General features: G+C 36.7%; 1 protein-coding gene across 1 annotated transcript in view; it reads right to left on the bottom strand.

The window, feature by feature from the left end:
- LOC126250492 (uncharacterized) overlaps positions 1-20,428 on the bottom strand; it is a 79,702-nt gene that overhangs the window by 1,132 nt on the left and 58,142 nt on the right. Inside the window, exons 12-13 of the mRNA XM_049951564.1 lie at positions 18,020-18,085; positions 281-367 (exon numbers count right to left, since the gene is read on the bottom strand). Coding sequence (XP_049807521.1) covers positions 281-367; positions 18,020-18,085 — 153 coding nt within the window. The remainder of the gene's footprint in view (positions 1-280; positions 368-18,019; positions 18,086-20,428) is intronic.

Raw genomic sequence — 20,428 nt, 5'->3', positions numbered from 1 at the left:
AAGAAAGAAAGAAAGAAAGAAAGAGAGAGAGAGAGAGAGAGAGAGAGAGAGAGAGAGAGTTCAATAGACATTTTACAAAGAGGATATTATCTCAGAATAAAATGTATCAGTATAGTTGATATTTCTCCAAAAACTACAACAATAACATTTACTGCCACGTTTTCTGAGAGCAATCAAATTCTTCATTTCATCTCACATACATTACATAGTTCTATGAGTATGTGAGCTGTTGGAGCAACATATAATCAGTGGCAGCACACAAGTACGTTGACCTGCTTACCTCAAGTGCCCCATCAATAACTTCATACTGTCGACGTACTTCCTGCATAGCAAGACCAGTCAGACTCTCAGGTTTCAAGTCTGGAATCTGTAAAGATAACATTCCATAAATATAGGTTTTCCACAGCTTGTAAGGCAGAAAATGGTATTCTGTTGTCTCAGACTCTCAGTTGTTTTCTGAGTTCAGATGAGGATGCATAATATGATTATAATTGCAAGGATAAATTAATTATTCTAAACTGACACTTGAGCAGGCGTGCCTATGTGTTAAATGCACCACATATAACATTGTCTTGTACATACAAGTGAGCAGCAGTAATGAAGAAAGTCAGCTATGTGAGAGAAAATTTATGATCCATGTGAGAAAATGACCCAGCATCAGAGCTAGCAGCATGGTCCCACAATGAGGCAGTTGTCTATGAGATAATTAGTCACTTAATTAGGATTTGGCTCAGACCAGATGCAATTAAGCTGTTTAATGATCCAAGGGGCTTATTACTACTGGGTAACGCAGTATGTGATATAATGAAAAGTTATTTTACTATTGTTTAGTAAACACTGATTTAGCTCATATAATATAAGTTTATTTTATTGTCATTTAGTTAAACTAAGATTAAACTGTGTTGTTGCACATACATGTTTACCTTGGTAAAAAAAAAGACAACTATTCTTTATATGAGTACAAAGTACACTGCATGTCCATTTGTGTTGAGAAAATTGGTGCACCCGCTTGAGGGTTATTGGTTTGTGTGTGTGTGTGTGTGAGAGAGAGAGAGAGAGAGAGAGGGGGGGGGGGGGGGGGAGAGAGCGACAATTTTCACACTATGCACCACAGAAATAACTTTTTAGTTGTTTTCCAGTCACCCTGAATTCATAATATTTCAAGAGGTTTAGCATGCTGTCACAGAACTGAGTAATCCCAGATAGATGAAAAAGAAGTTTTGATCATGATCATGAGAAAAAGAATGAGCCCCACTCTAATGTAAAGGTGTCATCTGTAATTTTAATACTGGTTCCATAATGAATTTACTCAAATGGAAAACCTTGCTGTATTGTGAGTCTTTTAACTATGTGTATGCAAAGAGATTTTGTACGAGGGCCATTCAATAAGTAATGAAACACTTTTTTTTTTTCAGCCAATTACAGTTGGAAAAATGTAGAATTTGTTGTGGGACAGTGTGGTATATTCCTGCTTCAGCCCATAAGACCTTCATAGAGTTCCAGTTGTGACAGCACTATAAATAGCCTTCAAAATTATGTCTGCAACTGAGGTGTGTTCCAAACAGAACTGTCATTGAGATTCTTTTGATGGAAAACAAGAGCATCACAGATATTCATAGGTGCTACCAAAAAGACTACACAGATCTGACAGTGAACAAAAGCATGGTGAGTCATTGGGCAAGGTGTCTGTTATCATTGCAACAAGGTCTCACAAACCTGTTCGATCTCCTATGTGCCAGTCAATTGCACACAGCTGTGAATTCTGCAATGTTGGAATTTGCAGAAACTCTCATTCTAGGAGATTGACAGAGACACAACAGTTCACCAGGTGTGTGTGCACAAGGTTCCTTGCTGCCTACCAGAAAACCATAAAGAGCACTGAAGGACCATCTGTGAAGAATTGCCTATGCATTTTGAGGTTGCATGTGAGAATTTTTTGTCAAATATCATCTCAGGCAATGAAACATAAGTTCATCACTTTGAACCGGAAACAAAGCAGAAACCCACAGAGTGGTGCCATACCACTGTTCCTCCAAACAGAAAGGTCAAAGCTGCAACCTAAACGGGTCAAGTCATGGTGCCAGTCTTCTGGGACTCTGAAGGGGTTATTCTGTTTGATGCCTTTTCTCAACAATCAACCATGAAGTGTATTGTGCTACCCCTAGGAAATTGAAGAAATGAGTTCTATACATCACCACGAAAATGCAAATGAACTTCTTCTTCTTCTCCACAATAACACAAGGCCTCACACAAGTCTGCACACCTCAGAGCAGCTCACAAAACTTTATTGGACTGTTCTTCCTCATTCATCCTACATCCCAGATCTCACATCTTCTGACTTCCATCTGTATGGCCCAGTGAAGGATGCATTCTGTGGGAAGCAAAATGTGGTTGATGGGGAGGTTATTGATGCAGCAAGATGTTTGCTCCAGTGTTGCCCAGCAGAGTATACCACAGGAGCATACATTCTCTCCCAGTAAGGTGGCATAATTCATCGCACTGAACAAAGATTATGTTAAGAAACAGGATTTTATAGCCAAAATAGTGGGAAATAATATAATGTATTGGAATCCTAGATAAAGCCAACCTGCTTTCACAAAAAAATGTGTTGCTCTTGTAATATCCAGCCTCTGCTGCGTCTCCAACACGAGCCAATATACACCCCCCCCCCCCCCCCCCTCCCGCTTCCGACATACACACTGTTAAACTACGTTGCACATATCTCCATAGCGTCCAAGTTATATTCTATACACTCAATAAATATCTTAACAAATACATTTAATACTAGCCACCTGTAACCTACTGCCCATTGGAGTCTCCATAAACTGTGGCACACACCTATATTGGTAACCTAGTAGTTAACTGTAACATTCTATAGCAAAATTTTCTTGGTTTACTTGCTGCGTCAAGTTATAGTGCAGCTCTGTGTACCACAATCAGGTCCACACTGACTTATATCTCAGAAGAGAGTCAATAGGAAGGAAGGAAGATTAAGGCTTAATGTCCCTTCGACATAGTGGTTATTTGAGACAGACAATAAGCTCAGACTGTCTCAAGGATGGTGTAGGAAAAAAGCCTTGCTTTTTTAAAGGAACCATCCCAACGTTTTCCTGGAGCAATTTACGGAAACCACAGAAAACCTATACCAAGATGGTTGGATGAGAATGTGAATCGTCATCCTCCCCAACCCAAGTCTAGTGTACTAACCACTGCACCACCCCCCTAAGTGTCAGAGAATAGGGCTATAATGATGTTCTCTAAGAACCACCTTTATTCAGTCATTGGATGACTGAAGAATGTGCTATTAAAGAACAGCTGTAGTAAATACAACATTAATAGAGCACTCTTTAAAAAATGAAAACACATAGCACATGACAAAGCACTCCTTTCCTTTCTGCAGAATTACACTAACATAAACAGGGTTCTGGGCAGATAAGCTTATTTACCAACCATGTAAGTCAAAGAGGATGTGCTATATTCAGTAAGACAATCTTAGGGCTTTGAGATTTATAACATTCTTTGCAAATGTGCTCGCAATCAAATTGGTCAGTCCATATGTACAATTTCAGAAAATTCTACAGCACATTAAATAGCAAGGTCTAAATAAATGACCATTCAACAAGCACAGACTCACAAAGAAGCAGAGAACTATGTCTGACAAGAGAAATATCTTGTTCCATGCATCAAAATAAGGGAATTCTGTCAAGTAAACTGTAGAAATCAGATTGTACAACAGCAGCTATAACTGGAACAGAGAAATGTGCTGAGGTCTTTGCTTTCCAAAGGAATCCATGGCATTACTTGCATCCTTCCAACAAAGTCAACAACATTATTTTGGGAATCATATTTACATTTTTTAGTGGTGATGGTGGTTATACAAGAAGCCATTTTTTCGTTTTCTCTACCTGCAATTTTGAAGAGAATGTTTTAAAATTTGACTGTCCTTTAATGGAAAAGGTAGTATATCATAAACACTATGTTGAGAACACATTACTCATAGAAACAGCTAAGGAGGACATCAATCAAATAATCAGTAAATTAAATGGGTTCCATGAAAAAATTAACTTCACTGTAGAGCTAAAATGCAATAATCATACTCAGTTTTTACACACTGAGGTAATGAGACAAGACCAACTGCATGCTTTTAAAAAAGAAAGCAAGCAGCAGCAAATGTTGTGATTCTTAATGAATCATGTTACCCACATGAAGGAGCTGTGCTCAGATTTTAGTGAACAAAGGGAGGAGATTGCGAATGGGTGCAGTGGATAGACTGAATGAGTTAAAACATTACTAAGCAACCAGCAATAAATAACAAATTTGATTTACGCATGATGAACTACCTTATCCACAAGAGGAAGAGGAAATAGCTAAGGCTAATAAGAAGATCATTACTGTGCTATATTTTGGAAAAATCTCTGAGAAATTGGCAAATACATTTAAACCATACAATGTCCAGTTGGAATTCAAAGTGAAAAACTTAGATATAATTTAAGACATATGGTAGGGAATGGGAAACGTAAACTAGAACAACAAGCAAGAGTATGTAAAATACACTCTCCATAATACAATGTGAGGGACACCACAGCGCAATTTCTTGCATTCTAACATTTCAAAAATGCCTTGAAGAAACTTTCATCCCATACATATTTTCAGTAGAAAAAAAGATGTAATCCACATGTCACAAGAGTGGTTATTCAATACTGTATATCTGCACTGCATAGTTAGTGCACTGGATAGAATTTTGGGTTAGCATACTTGAGTTCAAGAGTTCAGTTCCGGGTCTAGGTGTAATTTTTATTTTCACATTTTAATATGCTTTAGCATATGCTGTTTATTAAATGATACATATTCTATTATTGCAACTTTTTTTTAACATTGTAAACAACAATTATTGGTAAGATATGTCAAAAATATTCATGAGGAGTAATAATCAATTAAAAATAATTTGTCAAAGGACAGAAATAACTACAAAACTAATCACTGCGGTCACATTAATATGCTACTTTCAGCAAGAGCACCTGATTGAAATATTTTGAATAAAGTGCCAATGACAGCATGTTTTCACAAAACAGTCTTCAGTGCAGATGCTTAAAGTCATCTCTCTGGACTTCACAGTTACAAGAACAGCATAGAAGCACAGTAACAGTTCTTCTACATCCATCGGTAAAGTACAATAAACATTACTGAGTTTGGTAAATACTTGTGAAGGGGTTTGTTAGACGTACTGGTGATTTAACACCTTAAACGAATATGATGGACATAAAAGTGGTAAGCTTGGTACCTGGTACTTATCAATAGCACCATTGCTGGGATGTGTGCTGCAAACTGGGTTTGAAAGTAGTTGATAAAGTCATATTAAAGAATGTGGCTATGTGATTTTCATGGGAAGTACCTAGGATAAAAGATACAGGTATAGATGAAGAAAGAGAATGGTGGAATCCTTTTTTCCTGTTTTTGCTCTGGGGTAAGAAGTTTAACTGACAAAAGGGGAATCAACACTGACAATAAGGCAAAAAGCATGGAGGGGCATAGAAGAGAATGGAGTATACAAGACAAAATATGTCTTTAAAAGGGGAACGATAAGAATAATTGTAATTTCATTTATATGTTAGTGTTCAGTAACTGTACATGTTTATACAAGATGTGCTATAATTTCTGTATGACAATTAAGTCAAGATGCCACAACACAGTCTAAACGTAGAAAATGAAAAAATAATGTTATGAAAAGGATAGACTGCTACCCATTATGTAGAGTAGTTGTTGAGTCACAGACAGACACAACAAAAGGACTGCTCTACATGTGGGCTTCCAGCCAGAAGGACTTCTAATACAATAAAAAAACACACACACATTCTTGTAAGCACAACTCATATAAACATGACCACTGTCTCTGGCAAGAGAAGCCATTGGTCTGGCTTCAGTGGCCAGTGACAGGGGTAATATGTGTGCGAGTTGTGAATGTGTGTGTATTTTCTACTTTAGCATATGTCCTTTTGCCCGAAAGCTTACATGTACAGCAATCTTTTTGTTTTACCTGTCTGTGACTCAACATCTTCTCTATATGGTGAGTAGCAGTCTATCCTTTTGATAATACTGTCACTATTCCATCCCAGATTTTCCATTGTTTAAAAATAAAAAAAAAAATGCACTATAATTGGTACTGACCTCGAGTATTTTCATGTGAAACTCTACCTACTTCATTAACTGTACAGTTCAGGTAGACAGTACTTTAAAACAGTTGTTGTATAGGTGACCGCAGTGTTGACAGACTGCCTTTCTTTTCTGTCCATTTTCTACCAAAAAACAGAAGTTCATTACAGGCATTTTTGTACTGCCAGTGTGCAAGGAATAATGCTATGGCATCTGAATGCACAAATTTTGGATCAGCTTGTACAAGACAGGTATAAACAGCACAAAGATTCTTTCACATTGGGCACATCTGGAAAATTTGTTGGAGCCAAACACTTAAGGCTTTATGGAAGGTAGTGAAATGAGAGACACGGCAACCAGCTACAGAAAAAAACATGACAATTGAACTGAATGGAATGGTTATAAATGATGAGTCACAGGTAGAAAATACATTTACTAATCATTTCTTAAATACAGTAGAAAGCAAAGACTTTAAGAGAAAAATCAGAGCAATATTTTGCAATCATAACTCTCATGAAATTCAATCACTTGAATATATCACCCACTTCTCCTTTTGAAATTAAGAAAATTATACATTCTCTCAAAAATAAAAGCTCATCTGGTTTTGATGGTGTTTCCAACAAAGTACCAAAAATTTATTCCCACATGAGAATCCCAGTCTTATCTGAAATATGTAATGCTTAACTAACTCAAGGCAGTTTGCCAGAGAGACTGAAATATGCCATTGTTGAAACCCTGTTTAAGAAATATGGTAAGACAGATGTCAATAACTGCTGATCTGTTTCACTGCTGACATCATTTTCCAAAATTTTTGAGAATGTGATGTATTTTAGAATAGTATCTCACCTTAGCAACAATAATATCCTCAGGAAATCACAGTTTGGGTTTCAGAAGAGTTGCTCTCCTGAGAACGCATTTCCGTGATCCCTCACCAAATTTCACAAGCATTAAATAATGAAATGGGCAGATTAATATTTTCTGTGACCTAACTAAGGCATTTGAAGGGGTGAATCACAACATTCTCCTAGATAAATAGAAGTTTTATGGGACTGATAGTACAGCGAAACAATGGATAATGTCATATCTAACCAAAATAATGCAGGAAGTTGTACTTAGTAATTCAGTCAGTGTAGTCTGGGGACACTATTCTGACAGGAGAAATCGTGTATGGGGTTCCCCAAGACTCAGTCTTAGGACCACCATTGTTCCTCATACATGTAAACAATCTGCTGACATATACATTATTAGTTCTTTTTGCAGATGACACTAGTACTGCAATCAATTCAAGTACACATAATAAACAGAAGAAATGGTAAATAATGTCCTTGAAAATATCACTGACTGGTTTTTTTATTAATGGTATCAACCTCAATTTTAGAGACACAGCGTATTCAGTTCTGCACGTTTGGGGTACTACAACAGTTGAAACTTCAAAATTCTTGTGTGTTCATACTGAAGAGAATTTAAACTGGAAAAAGGACATTTCTGAACTCCTAACACAACTTAGTTCAGCCGCATTTGCATTTAGAATCACTGCATATTTTCATTCAATAATGTCATATGGAATAATGTTCTGGGGTAACTCATACTTAAGAAAGAAAAGTTTTCAGGGTTCAAAAATGTGCTGATGGTCGTCCAAGATTATCTTGTAGACATCTGCTTAAAGAGTTGGGCATTCCGCTATTGCTTCATAGTATACGTATTCCCTCATGAAGATGGTTGTAAAAAATCTACTACATTTCAAAAGGAACAATGATGTAGATAATTACAATACCAGAAAGAAAAATGTCATTCACCACTCCATATTAAGGTTATCTTTAGCACAAAAAGGGGCACACAATGGTCCAAAAAATTGTTTTCACTTACCTAGAGATACGAAATGTGTGACAGCTAAATAAAATTTGAAAACAAAATCAAAAAGTTTATTCTTGACAACTCCTATTTTTTACAATAATTTCTATTAATGTTTTAAAAGGTGGTGAGTAGGAATTACTAATTCGTGTCTGTATACACTGATGGAATAAAATTGCAACACCAACGTGGAGTTGTGGGACATAAACAAAAGTTCGTAGTTGAGGTTCTACATCTGAAGATGACATTTATTAAAATATCACACCAATATTAAGAAAAGGAAAGTTGCTACTCACCATATAGTGGAGAGGTTGAGTCGCAGATAGGCACAAGAGAAAGACTGTCACAATATAATTTCATTACTTTACATTAATTATTTTTTGGTGTTGTAATTTTTTTCCAGCACTGTATTTGTAAAAAATATAAATGTTAAGCATGTAGCCAGATTTACAAATCAATTTGTGATGTGAATCTGAAATGACTCATTCCACATCATTACAATTTATCTTGCAAAATGATCCACGGAAGAAGAAACCAACTAACTAACAAACTTACACATATGAGAGATATGTCACCTACTAAAAGATTCTAAGGAGGATTTAAAAGTGGCACAAATAGTGAAGAAAGGAAGGAAAGTTAACCTACTTGAAGAACTAGAAATATCAGTTCACCAGGACAGATCTGGTAATGTGCTCAATGCAAAAATGGGAGAGTGGTAACAGATTCTTCAACAGGTTCATGGATCTTTTTTGAATTTAGAGGTAATATGACATATATAAGCTGTTTTTACAGATGTCCCCTGTGTCATTTCTGGACTAGAGAAGAATGGTTGGTGGCTTAATGCAGTCAGTGGCACTGTGTGCCTGATGTTTGCAGAACAAGCCAGTGTACTGGAAGGCAATTGGTATGATATTAAGTCAGGTACTGTTACAGAAAAGGAACACTTTGGCAAAAGGGCAGTAATATGAGGAAGCAAAACAGAAGGACAATGCTGCCAATTTTAAAGTAAAACATGGACTTCAACTCTGATTACTTCTGTTCAGTTTTACGACTGTTTTTATGCATTTTTAAGCATTTATGAATGAAGAGTTAAACATAGACAGGCAGATGATGGGAGCACAGCTCCCAAAACATGTAGCTGTTGATAAAATTCCTTATATTTGAGTGTTGTTTGCTTAATAACTATAACTATATACCTTTGTTTCTGACATTCCATTTTCCTCATTACGCTAATCTCAAACCATCTGACTACAGATGATGCCACTAGTATAATCTTGTTGCTTCCATGTTCTGTTTCAATTACATTTTGCTTATTAAATCTTGTACACGATTACCAATTTTATTTAACTGCAGCACTTTAAAAAGATTTACTTGGTCTCAAATACTCAGGTCAGCCAATTATATCTTCATTGCCTTTGTAGGCTTACTTCAGGCTCTGTAGTTGGAGAGTATAGCTTTTTATCTAAATTTCCACAGTTACTAGCTTTCATTTATTTCTTTTATGTCTATTTTAAGATGCTGTATTGAAAGAAAACCTGCCAATCTTACCTCACTAGGGAGGCTAGACTACTACCCTCATAAACCAGGATAAATCAGTGGGAATAATGAAGGAGTCAAAGTGAACACCAATATATTTCACACACTGGAAGCACCAACTTTCTCTATTGATATTGTTACAATGAGAAGCTTCATGTAGAATAAGTCAGCAGTTACTCCAATAGTCAAGGTTGAAGGAAATCAGGGAGGAGGTACAGCAACTAACTGCATGCATGATCAGGATGACTTTAAACAGAGACAGTATTGCAGTATTGAAGATAACGGAGAAACCACCCCATTGTATTTCCCTGGTACATGCAGCCCTGCAATAGAAGTGTCATGATGGCTTTGTCTCAGTTAAAATAGTCCATCAAACCTCCATGTGGTGATTGAGAGGAGAGAGACAGAAATGGAAAGTACACAGGTATTTTAGAAAGCAGTGAGATGCAGTTCCAGGAGACATGCTTTTTTGGAACGAGGATGGTACGATCATTTATACTAGAACAGATAACAACAGAGCAGGAGTAACAATTGTTAATGAGTAGGGAAACTGGTAACGGAGAAAAAGTTTATCTACAGCAAGCAGAAAGAATACCGATTGTGAAATTCAGTGGATATCCAATAGATACTTCAATAATTAATACGTATTCCATAATTATAGATTTAGATCACAGTGAAACTGAATTGTATGATGATAACAAACTCTTAAAATATGTCAAAGAGGATGAGAATTTAATCATAATGGCAGATTAGACTGCAATCATCAGCAAAGGAAGGGAACAGAAAATAACAAGAGCATACAGTCTCAGCAAGTAAGATGAGAGGAGAGTGAAATTAATAGACTTCTTTGTTGGGCATAGGTTAACACTTCCAGCATGGTGCCTGTATGCCACACAGGAGGGCCGACCCTCACATTCCCAATGGCGCCCATATCAAGTATGACTGAGAATCTACCATCTGCCTCAAGGTCATTTAGTGGAGAATGGAAGCTGTTTCAGCACTTGTTGTAGAGGTAGTTTCTTGTTCTGTTGTCAGAGGCTGAACTTACAGGCTCTGTCAACCTAGTGGTAGTTGAGAGAAGTACAAGGAGCACTTCATTTGTAGTTCTTTCATGGATGTTTACAAAGACAGAAATGTCATGAAGGAAGCTAACAAGAAATTTGGATATTTTCGATATTTTATATGGAGTGCCAGGATCAGAAATAGAAGATACTGATAGAGAAGATTCATACTTTCCAGGCAAAAATACATATGATGAATCACTCACACAAGGGTTTCAGTCATCTGTGAAGCAAGTAGCTCATTCTCGTATTTTGTATTGTGAGTGATATACACGTCTTTATTTCCATTTGTGACTTCTGAATATTGATCTAAGTACTCTTGCTCTATTCTGGTAATGGCACAGACCATAAGTCATCATCTATAGTGTCTAGTTGTGTGCATATCTCTAAGGACGGTGAACAAGATTGAGAAAGTTGGTATAGCCTCTCAGTTTTCAGGTGCGGCTGAGGAGTATGATTATTTTACTCATTTCTTTGATGACTGAATGATTCAACACATCAAAGGTGAAACAAATTGACATGCTGGTATGTAATAATATTTGAACCACATGAAATATTCTCAGTTACCTATATCTACTTTTTAAACATTCCTATTTTTGTGACTGCAAAGAGAAACATAACTGTATCACTCTAGGGGGAGAGCATGCAATTTTTTTTCCCAGGCTTTTCATGTGTTTCTTGTTCTAATTATATTGCCAGTTTGAATTGTACATTCTGAAATAAACTAATTTGTCTACTTACTTTTCCATTTTAAATGCTTTAAGAATCATTATCTTATCACACTTTCATATATTGCAATGATATTTAAGTAAAACCCAAAATTACGCCAATTCACAGCCAAGTGCTGAGGAGGCCAGTATTGAAAGTGTTAATAACTGTGAATACACTTTAAAACAAAACAAAAAAAACCTTGGAAAAAGAGGTATATATCTAAGATGCCAAGGGATCAAAGATGACATCAGATTGATTACATTTTGGTAAAACAAATATTCAGGAATCAATAACAGCAAGAGTTACTGAAGTGCTGACATTTGTAGTGGTCATAATATGGTATTAGCAAAATGCCAGTTTAAATTCATGAACTTATAGGAAAAGCAACCAAAACCTGTAACCTAGGCAAGATGAAGTAACTAAAAGCCTAGAATGTGGCAGAACATGTGATAAAAGTAATAACTGAACTTCCAGGAAAAAAATAATGTGAAAAACTAGTAGAACGGTCTCAAGGACACATGGTAATTTTGGATGATGGAAAAATTGATTTTTTAAATAGCTTTATTAAATTCTATAGCCTTTACTGGTTACATTGGCATATAGTTACTGGGTTTAGGAGTCCCAGTCATTTACACTGCCATGCAACCATTATTTAAATTGCAGAAGACCATTAGTATTTCACAAAATAACTGCAAAATATTTGCTTGTAGCAATTCTGTTTGTGATACATTGTGTATGTTAGTAACACAGTTGGTTTCCAGCACCTATATAGGATCATTTTTGCTCCTGTTTGTTTTTGCTCTGAGGGAATGTTTCGTTTACATACTACTGAAAGTTTGTTGCATAATTTGTAGAGGATTTTTTGGGTGAATATGTTCATTAGTGTGCAATAAATACTAGCAATGACAACCATCAGGAAATTTGATAAAAGAAAATTCTAGTCTAACTCGTTTACAAATGAAGCAGTCCATAGTACTGAGAGGTATCTGAGTGTCACTTCACTGGTTTAGTGATGCTGTTTGTTGTGGATGCAAAACCTTGTTACTACTTTGTTCCTCAGTTACTTTAAAGCAATCTGCAGCATCACATTGTTTGTATATCACCCCTTCCTTTTTCAAGGATGCTTTGATAATCAACAACTAATTACAAAATTATATCACAGTACCTCCCAGAATTTTACACATAATAGTGAATTAGGTGTAGAAGTGTACTGCTAGGCACATGTAATTTCTTTCAATCAACATTTATGTAAACTTTATTTATCTGCCTAGTAAACCCATGCTACAAAAAAGGGATTTAATAGTTATTTTTGCTGAAGTCTGTTGATGTAAAAATAATTAGTATACATTCTCTGAAGTAAGTTATAAATACCAAAAGGAATGCCAAGAGGAAGCTTGGAGACAAAATGCAGCAATATGTATACTCTGTTTCAATGAAGCTCACAATTTGCAGTGTTGTCCCCAGAACTGATCTTGGTGCTTTGGTTCTGAGTCAAGTGGAAGAACTGAACCAAAGAGTTCAAAGATTCTGTGACAAACTAGGCTGTGACTTCCTGGACTTGTGCTATAGGGTTGAGAACTGTAGGGTCTTTCTAAATAGGTCAGGTGTGCACTACACATCAGAGGCTGCTCTCAGGTAGCTGACTGTGTGTGAGGTGCACACAATGGTTTTATAGATTAGGTGACACTCTGTCCAATCCAGATAATTATAGCTGTAGGAAACCCAGAAGTGTCAGTGTAATACTGAATGAAATGACTCCCACAGGTGAGAGTATTAAAAGCCTAATGGTAAATTGTTGAAGCATTCACAACAAAGTAACAGAGTTGGAAGCACTCATGAAAAGCAGTGAAGCTCATATGATACTAGGTACAGAAAGCTAGTTGAAACCTGTAATTGACAGCAGTGAGATTTTTGGGGAAAATTTAAGTGTATATTGAAAGGATAAGCAAATGGGGAAAAATGGAAGTGGTTTATTTGTAACAGTAGACAAGAAACTCAAATCCAGCAAGACAGAAATTGAAGCTGCATGTGAGACTGTTTGGGGAAGACTCAGTATCAGGGTGGGCATAAAATGATAATTAGATCCATCTATTGCCCACCAGACTCATCTCCTAATGTAATCCATTAATCATCCAACAATTAATTGGGAAAATTACAGTTTTGTTAGTGGTGGGCATGATAAGACATCCTGTGAAACATCACAAAGTGCTTTCTCTGAAAGCTACCTAGAACAGATAGTTAGGAATCCCACTCATGATGGAAATATATTGGATCTAATAGCAACAAATAGACCTGACCTCTTTGAGGATGTCCACATCGAAACTGGTATCAGTGACCAGGATGCAGTTGTGGCAACAATGATTAACAAAGTAGGAAGTTTAACTAAAACAAAGCAGAAAGATATATATGTTCAGTAAACTACAGAGAAATCATTAGTGTCATATCTCAGAGAGGAACTAAAACCTTTCAACACATGCCAGGAATATGTAGAGGAACTCTGGCTCAAGTTTAAAAGACTAGTTGACCAATCACTGAATATATATGTGCCCAGTAGAACAGTACATAATGGGATGGAACCTCGAGGGTATATGGTCACTGTAACGAAACGTCCAAGGAAATAGAATTACTGCATATTAGATGTAAAACAAAAGTGCAGGGCTATAGATAGAGAGATACTGAATGAAACATGTTTGGCTGTCATGAAGAGCAATGCATGATGCCCTCAATGGCTATCGTAGCAAAATATTGTCAAATTACATTTTACAAAATCCAAAGAAATGCTGTTAGTGGCACCAAAGCCAGTCGCCTCCAGTGAATGAGACAGGAAATGAAATCATGGGTAGTGAAGCAAAAGCTGAAATGCTTAACTCAATTTTCAAATGTTCCTTTACAAAGGAAAACCCAGGATAACAACACCAATTTAATCCTGAAAGATGAATGAAATAAGGATTAGTGTGAGAAACAGATGTGTTGAGAAACAGTTGAAATTGTTAAAACTGAACAAAGGTCCATGCCCTGATGAAATTCATGTGAATTTGTGGCTGAGTTAGCCCCTCTTCTAACTACAATCTGTTGTAGATCCCTCGAACAAAAAACTGTGCCCAATTCTTGGAAAAAGGTACAGGTTACACCCGTCTACAAGAAGGGTAGTAGCAGTTATCCACAAAAGTACCATCCATACCCTTCACATTGATTTGTTGTAGAATCTTAGAACAAATTCTGAGCCAAAACATAATGAGGTATCTTGAACAGAATGACCTCCTCAATGCCAACCAGCATCAACTTCGAAAACATCGATCATGTGAAGCCCAACTTGCACTTTTCTCATGTGACATACTGAAAGCTTTGGATCAAAGCAATCAGATAGACAAAGTGTTCCTTGCTTTCTGAAAAGTATTTGACTCAGTATCACACCTATGCTTATTGTCAAACGTGTGATCATTAAGTGCAATTTTTGACTGGATTGAGGACTTTTTGGTAGGGAGGATGCAGCATGTTATATTGGAGGCAGAGCCATTGTCAGATGTACAAGTAACTTCAGGTGTGTCCCAAGAAAGTGTGCTTGTACCCATGCTGTTCATGTTGTATATTAATGACCTTGCTGACAATATTAATAGTAATATAATGCTCTTTGCAGATGATGCAGTTATCTATAATGAAGTACTATTTGAGAGAAGCTGCATAAATACTAAGTCAGATCTTTATAAGATTTCAACATGGTGCAAAGATTGGCAACTTGCTGTAAATGTTCGTATGAAATGGGATGATCACTTAGATTCAGTAGCGAGTAAGGCAGGTGGTAGACCTTGGTTTATTGGTAGAATATTGGGGAAGTGCAATCAGTCTGCAAAAGATATTGCTTACAGATCACTCATGCGTCCCATCCTAGAATATTGCTCAAGTGTGTGGGACCCGTACCAGATGGGACTAACAGAAGATACTGAAAATACACAGAGAAGGGCATCACAAATGGTCACAGGTTTGTTTAATCCATGGGGGAGAATCACAGAGATACTGAAGGGATACTGGCAGACTCTTGAAGACAGGTGTAAACTATCCCAAGAAACTCTATTAATGAGGTTTCAAGAACCAGCTTTAAATGATTACTCTAGGGATGTACTACTAAACCTTATGTGTTGCTCACATAGGGATCATAGGGTGACATTACAACAATTACTGCAAGCACAGAGGCATTCCAACAATCATTCTTCCCATGCTTCTTACAAGAATGGAACAGGGAGAACCCTAATAATTGTTACAGTAGGATGTACCCTCTGCCCTTCATCTCATGGTGGTTTGCAGAGTATAGAGTATAAGTATAGATGTCGATGTGGACACTTCAGTAATGTTTTGAGGCACAATGTAGTATGACTCAAATCTTAATTCGCTATTTCCCACACGTTGTGCATATCGGAATTTAGGTATACATACCTCCTTAGTTCACAAAGCAATGAACTAATTTTTTCTTGTAACTTACAATAGCCTATACCTATCTAGTAAACCTAAACTTTGTTGCAGGTTCAATTAAATAATAGAAAAATAAAAAGTTTTCTAAAAATTAAAATATAAGACACAATAATTTTTATTCTTATTGATATAGTTAATGTGCAGAATTATTAAATAGATCTAGTATCTCAGCCAACAAATCATACATATTTGGTAAATATTTGGTCTCCTTGATGTCTGGATTGTGAGACTGAATGATACCTAATGAATAAGAATTTTATAAAATTTAGTGCATCACTTTTTAATTATTGTTTTTTATAAGCTTCAGTGCAGTCTAAATTGTTCAAAATACATGAAAATTGTTTAGAAAGTGTTCTGTATTAACTAGGATAAACTACAAAACTGTAAAACTTACACAAAATACCTAAATAGTGCATGAAAGAAGTAAGTGCTGTTTTTCATGTAATATGGAACCAAAAAAAGTACTCTGTGTCCTTAAAATAAATGTACTTAATGTAGAAGAAAAAGTATTAGGATTGAAAAAGGCAGGCATGGAAAACAGATCAAATTGCAAAATCAATAACAAAATGGCTAAAACATATTCTTGTTATGGTGTTCAGTATGAAGTCTGCTTTGATGTAGCTCTCCATGGTAATAAGTCTCCAGTCGAACCTGTTTGCTGCAGTCAAGCCTTGGTCTCCCTCTAGACCATTCCTTGATGCCCCAGGAAATGTGATATCAACTGATCCCTTCAGTAGTCAAGTTGTACCATAAATTTTTTTTCTTCTAACTTTGGTTCAGTACCTCTTCTTCAGTTATCCAATTGACCCATCTACTGTTCAGCATTTTTTGTTTTGTTTTTCTTTTTCTTTTTTGTTTTTTTAGAATCACATTTCAAAGTTTCTATTCCCTTCTTCCCTGCACTTTTTATTGCCCATATTCTACTTCCTTACAATACTACATTCCATGAAAATATCTACCAACACTTGAATTTATATCTGATGTTAAAATACTTATCTTTTCCAGGAGAGCAAGTCTGCAGTTTATATCCTCTCTACTTCAGCGTTTGTCAGTTATTCTGATCCCCAAAAAGCAAAACTCATCCACTAGGTACTTTTAATGTCTGAATTCCTAATCTAATTGCTCTCCACAGTTTTGGAACAAGAAGATTAGCGTGTTCCAAAAGCTAGGAATTATGTGTGTTTTCTACTCATCTGCAAATGCTCGATTCATTAACTAATTTTATAAAAATACAGGAAATGCTGTAGGTCAAACTAAACTTAAGATCCAAAAATTCTTGGGTAGCCACCATTGCACTCCAATATTGTTCAGTTACAAATAATGGAAGCTTTTGTTCCAGTTTTCAGATCGCAGTAGTTGCAAAGCATTTGCAATTTATGTGCATAGCAACCATGGGTTTCCTAGAAACACTGTCGTCATTAGTTGCTCTGCAACTACTAGAATCTGAAGACATCCAATATCTGTATGAAACTAGTTATCAGTATTTTAAAAAGGTATGACTTGTATTATAAAAAAAGACATTTCAAACAGAAACTCTTGAAGTTCTCCAGTTTCCTGTGTGCATAACAACAGAAGCACTGGACTCTCCTTGACATGAGTTTTACTACCTAGTCATGTAAGAATGAAAGTCACAAGGTGACTAACATAATGAGATAACATGTCTTAAGAATTTTTTGGTTGATATGGATGTAGTACTAAAAGAAAATAATTACTAGAGCAGTAGATGGACAGTAAATAATCTGAAGGAAAAACACAAACACAAACCCATGCACACACTAGACAAACAGTATATTCCCTAGGTTTACATATTTTGTTAATGTTTTAAAACAGACTAATACAAATATCTATGGCTACACAATATGCAGAGGCTACTGAAAGTAATTTGTAGTGAGCTTAAAGGTCATTTATCAGCTGGTGACAAGAACAGAAACATTGTAGAGGCTCTAGCAAATATACATTTGTAATATGCTGAGTGCTATTTGTTGTTCTTCTAAGGATTGTTTATAACATTATTTGCTATTATAAATCACAGTCATGGGGAGCCCTTGAGAACATCATTTATTTCAGATGATGAAACTGCCAGACAGTGGCCAGTAAAATCTGATCCACTACAGTTGAGAATTTTACTGTCAAATTCTAACATCTTATCTGGCAAATGCATTTGCCATAATGAATTGAATTTTATCTGCACATATCAAATCTCTAACAGCAATTTCTTGGTCATGTTTCCTAATCACACTCACCTCCCGGGAAGCTGCACTGGTCAGCCACTGACGGAGCAGCTGCTGTTTCTCCTGCCAACTCTCTTGCTGCATTCACAGACATAAACCCACAATACAACTAATTAATAGCAGGAATTATCAATGCTAATGAAGCATTTCTAATCTGCATGTCTGGCTTTGCCCTCTAGCAAAACTCAGCATAAGATACACATCAAATGAATTATGTTTACCATTACTCAATGACCCTTTAGCATTATTGACATTTGTGGAAAATCAAATGGGAAAATTCAGCCGAACTTCTGATATTTGTTTCTGGTGCCTTGCATAAATGTGCATGTTAAGTTGTCTGCAACGGTCAAAACAATTATATCAGACCAATGATCAAACATTATGGAAATCTAAGGTTTTTATTTCACACTGATATTTCATTTCAGGGCATAATGATAGGTAATCAAAGTCCTGGAGAAGTATGTGGTTCAGTTGTTGCAGTCCAGCATGGTACTGGGTGATGAAGAGGCAATTTTTGGTGGACAGTTCTTGGAGGTGGTGGGAGGGTTGGGGGTTTGAGGGGAGATGACACAGGAGATCTGTTTGTGGACTAGGTTTGGCAGACAGTACCTTTCTGTGAAGGCCTTGGTGAGATGATCAGCATACTAAGCAAGACAGTTCTTGTCACTGCATATATGCCACCGCCAGGTGGCCAGGTTGTATGGAAGGGACTTTTGGTGTCAAAGGAGGATCAAACTTAATATACCATGTTTTATGTTGAAATTCATTGCTGTTAAGTGATATGTTAATGCAGTATAACCATGTAAATACATGATAAGCTAATTAACAGAAATAAAAGAAGATTGTCCTTTGCACCATTAGGGTGCTAAATCCAAGAGATTATTGATCACATATATAAGGAATATCAATATGCAACTCTGGACTAGTTCTGAAATGTTGGACTAGCTGCCTACATTTTTCAGGCAAATCACAGACATGTTCAATAGAACTGAAGTTCAAACAGCATCCTGGCCATGGCATTTGTGTTATATCTCAGCTGCTGGTATATTCTCCAAAGTAAGCTCTATGAGAATGAGCATTGTGCAATGTAAAAATGAAATAATCTACAATAGTCTCATCATATGGTAGAACAAAAAGTAATGCTGACACCTTCAAACTGTCAGAAACTCATTGCTGACATGGAGTTTGTCATGCACAACAATGCTTATTTAGACCACCAAAGCCAGTCTGCTATCACAATATTGGGATTTTTCATGCAGAGGTGTGCATTTTTCACATTCATTGCTCTTCCAGATGTATAAAGGTTAGTTTTCAGGCTAAATATTTAAACTAAACTGCAGATAAATATGGCCAGAGTGGGCAGGAATCTATTACACTCAGTGAGTCTCCATCAGTTCATCTCACATCTTCAGGCACTAAGGTGGTGTGTGGCAAACCACATTTGTAGACAAATGCATGAAGCTTGAGCTGATATCTGTCTGTATTGCTGTTAGTAGTGCCCACTGCAGCTGAGTTCCTTTCTTCCATTTATTCCAATTGTCTTTGAGAAATATGTAACAATTGTCTCTGGGAGTGGTTGCTTGGGGATGACCTTGTCTTAATTACTTTGACTATTTCCCATTTTTAAGTAATTTCATAGGGTTCTCCAACAGTGTTATGTAATGCCATGACTAAATGGATTCTACTGCACCAGTGGACTGAAACACCAGCGATCCTGGCAAATTATACTTTTGGACATCACAACACTCTTATTCATATGAAAATTAACATTAATGCAGTATACTGATAACTATTCAAGTGTCTGAAGTGAGTACAAGAGCCCTTCCCTACTTCCTGTTGTAATGGTGAGTGTGCTTTAGACACATATTCTCCCAATGTGTATCACAATGTACTGATTGATCCTTTAATTGCTACAAGCAGCAGAGTATCTTTCAACAATGAAGGAAAAGATGGATTGCTGCTTACCTAAAAGAAGACATGCTAAGTTGCAGCAGGCCCAATTAAAAGACACTTACACAAAGCTTTCGGTCACAGTCCTCATCAGAAAAAGAGAAACAGAGAAACACACACCATTCAAACACACAAGCAAGCATAACTCTCACACACATGGCCACCAGCACTGGTAGCTCAGGCCAAAATGCGACTATCATGTGGGATGGCAGCAGTGATCTGCAGGGGGTGGGGAAGGGTAAGGGATAGTAGTATATGGGTGGGGGGACAGAGTGTGCAAGGACTAGAATGCCAACAGGTGCAGCATCAGAAAGTTGTGGGGGAGGTGAGGGAAAAAGGAGCAAAAAGGACGGGAGCTGGGAAAGAAGGGCTGGTGCATTCACAGAGGGCAGCAAACAAAGAGGCTGGGAGACAAGAATGGGGAGGTGATGTTAGGACGGAGGTAGAAACGGTTGGGTAGAGGGTGTGGAG

This window comes from Schistocerca nitens, chromosome 1 (assembly GCF_023898315.1).
Source record: "Schistocerca nitens isolate TAMUIC-IGC-003100 chromosome 1, iqSchNite1.1, whole genome shotgun sequence".
In the NCBI taxonomy this organism is placed as follows: domain Eukaryota; kingdom Metazoa; phylum Arthropoda; class Insecta; order Orthoptera; family Acrididae; genus Schistocerca; species Schistocerca nitens.
Note: the sequence above shows the minus strand (reverse complement) of the source record. Positions and strands in the feature narration are given on the sequence as shown.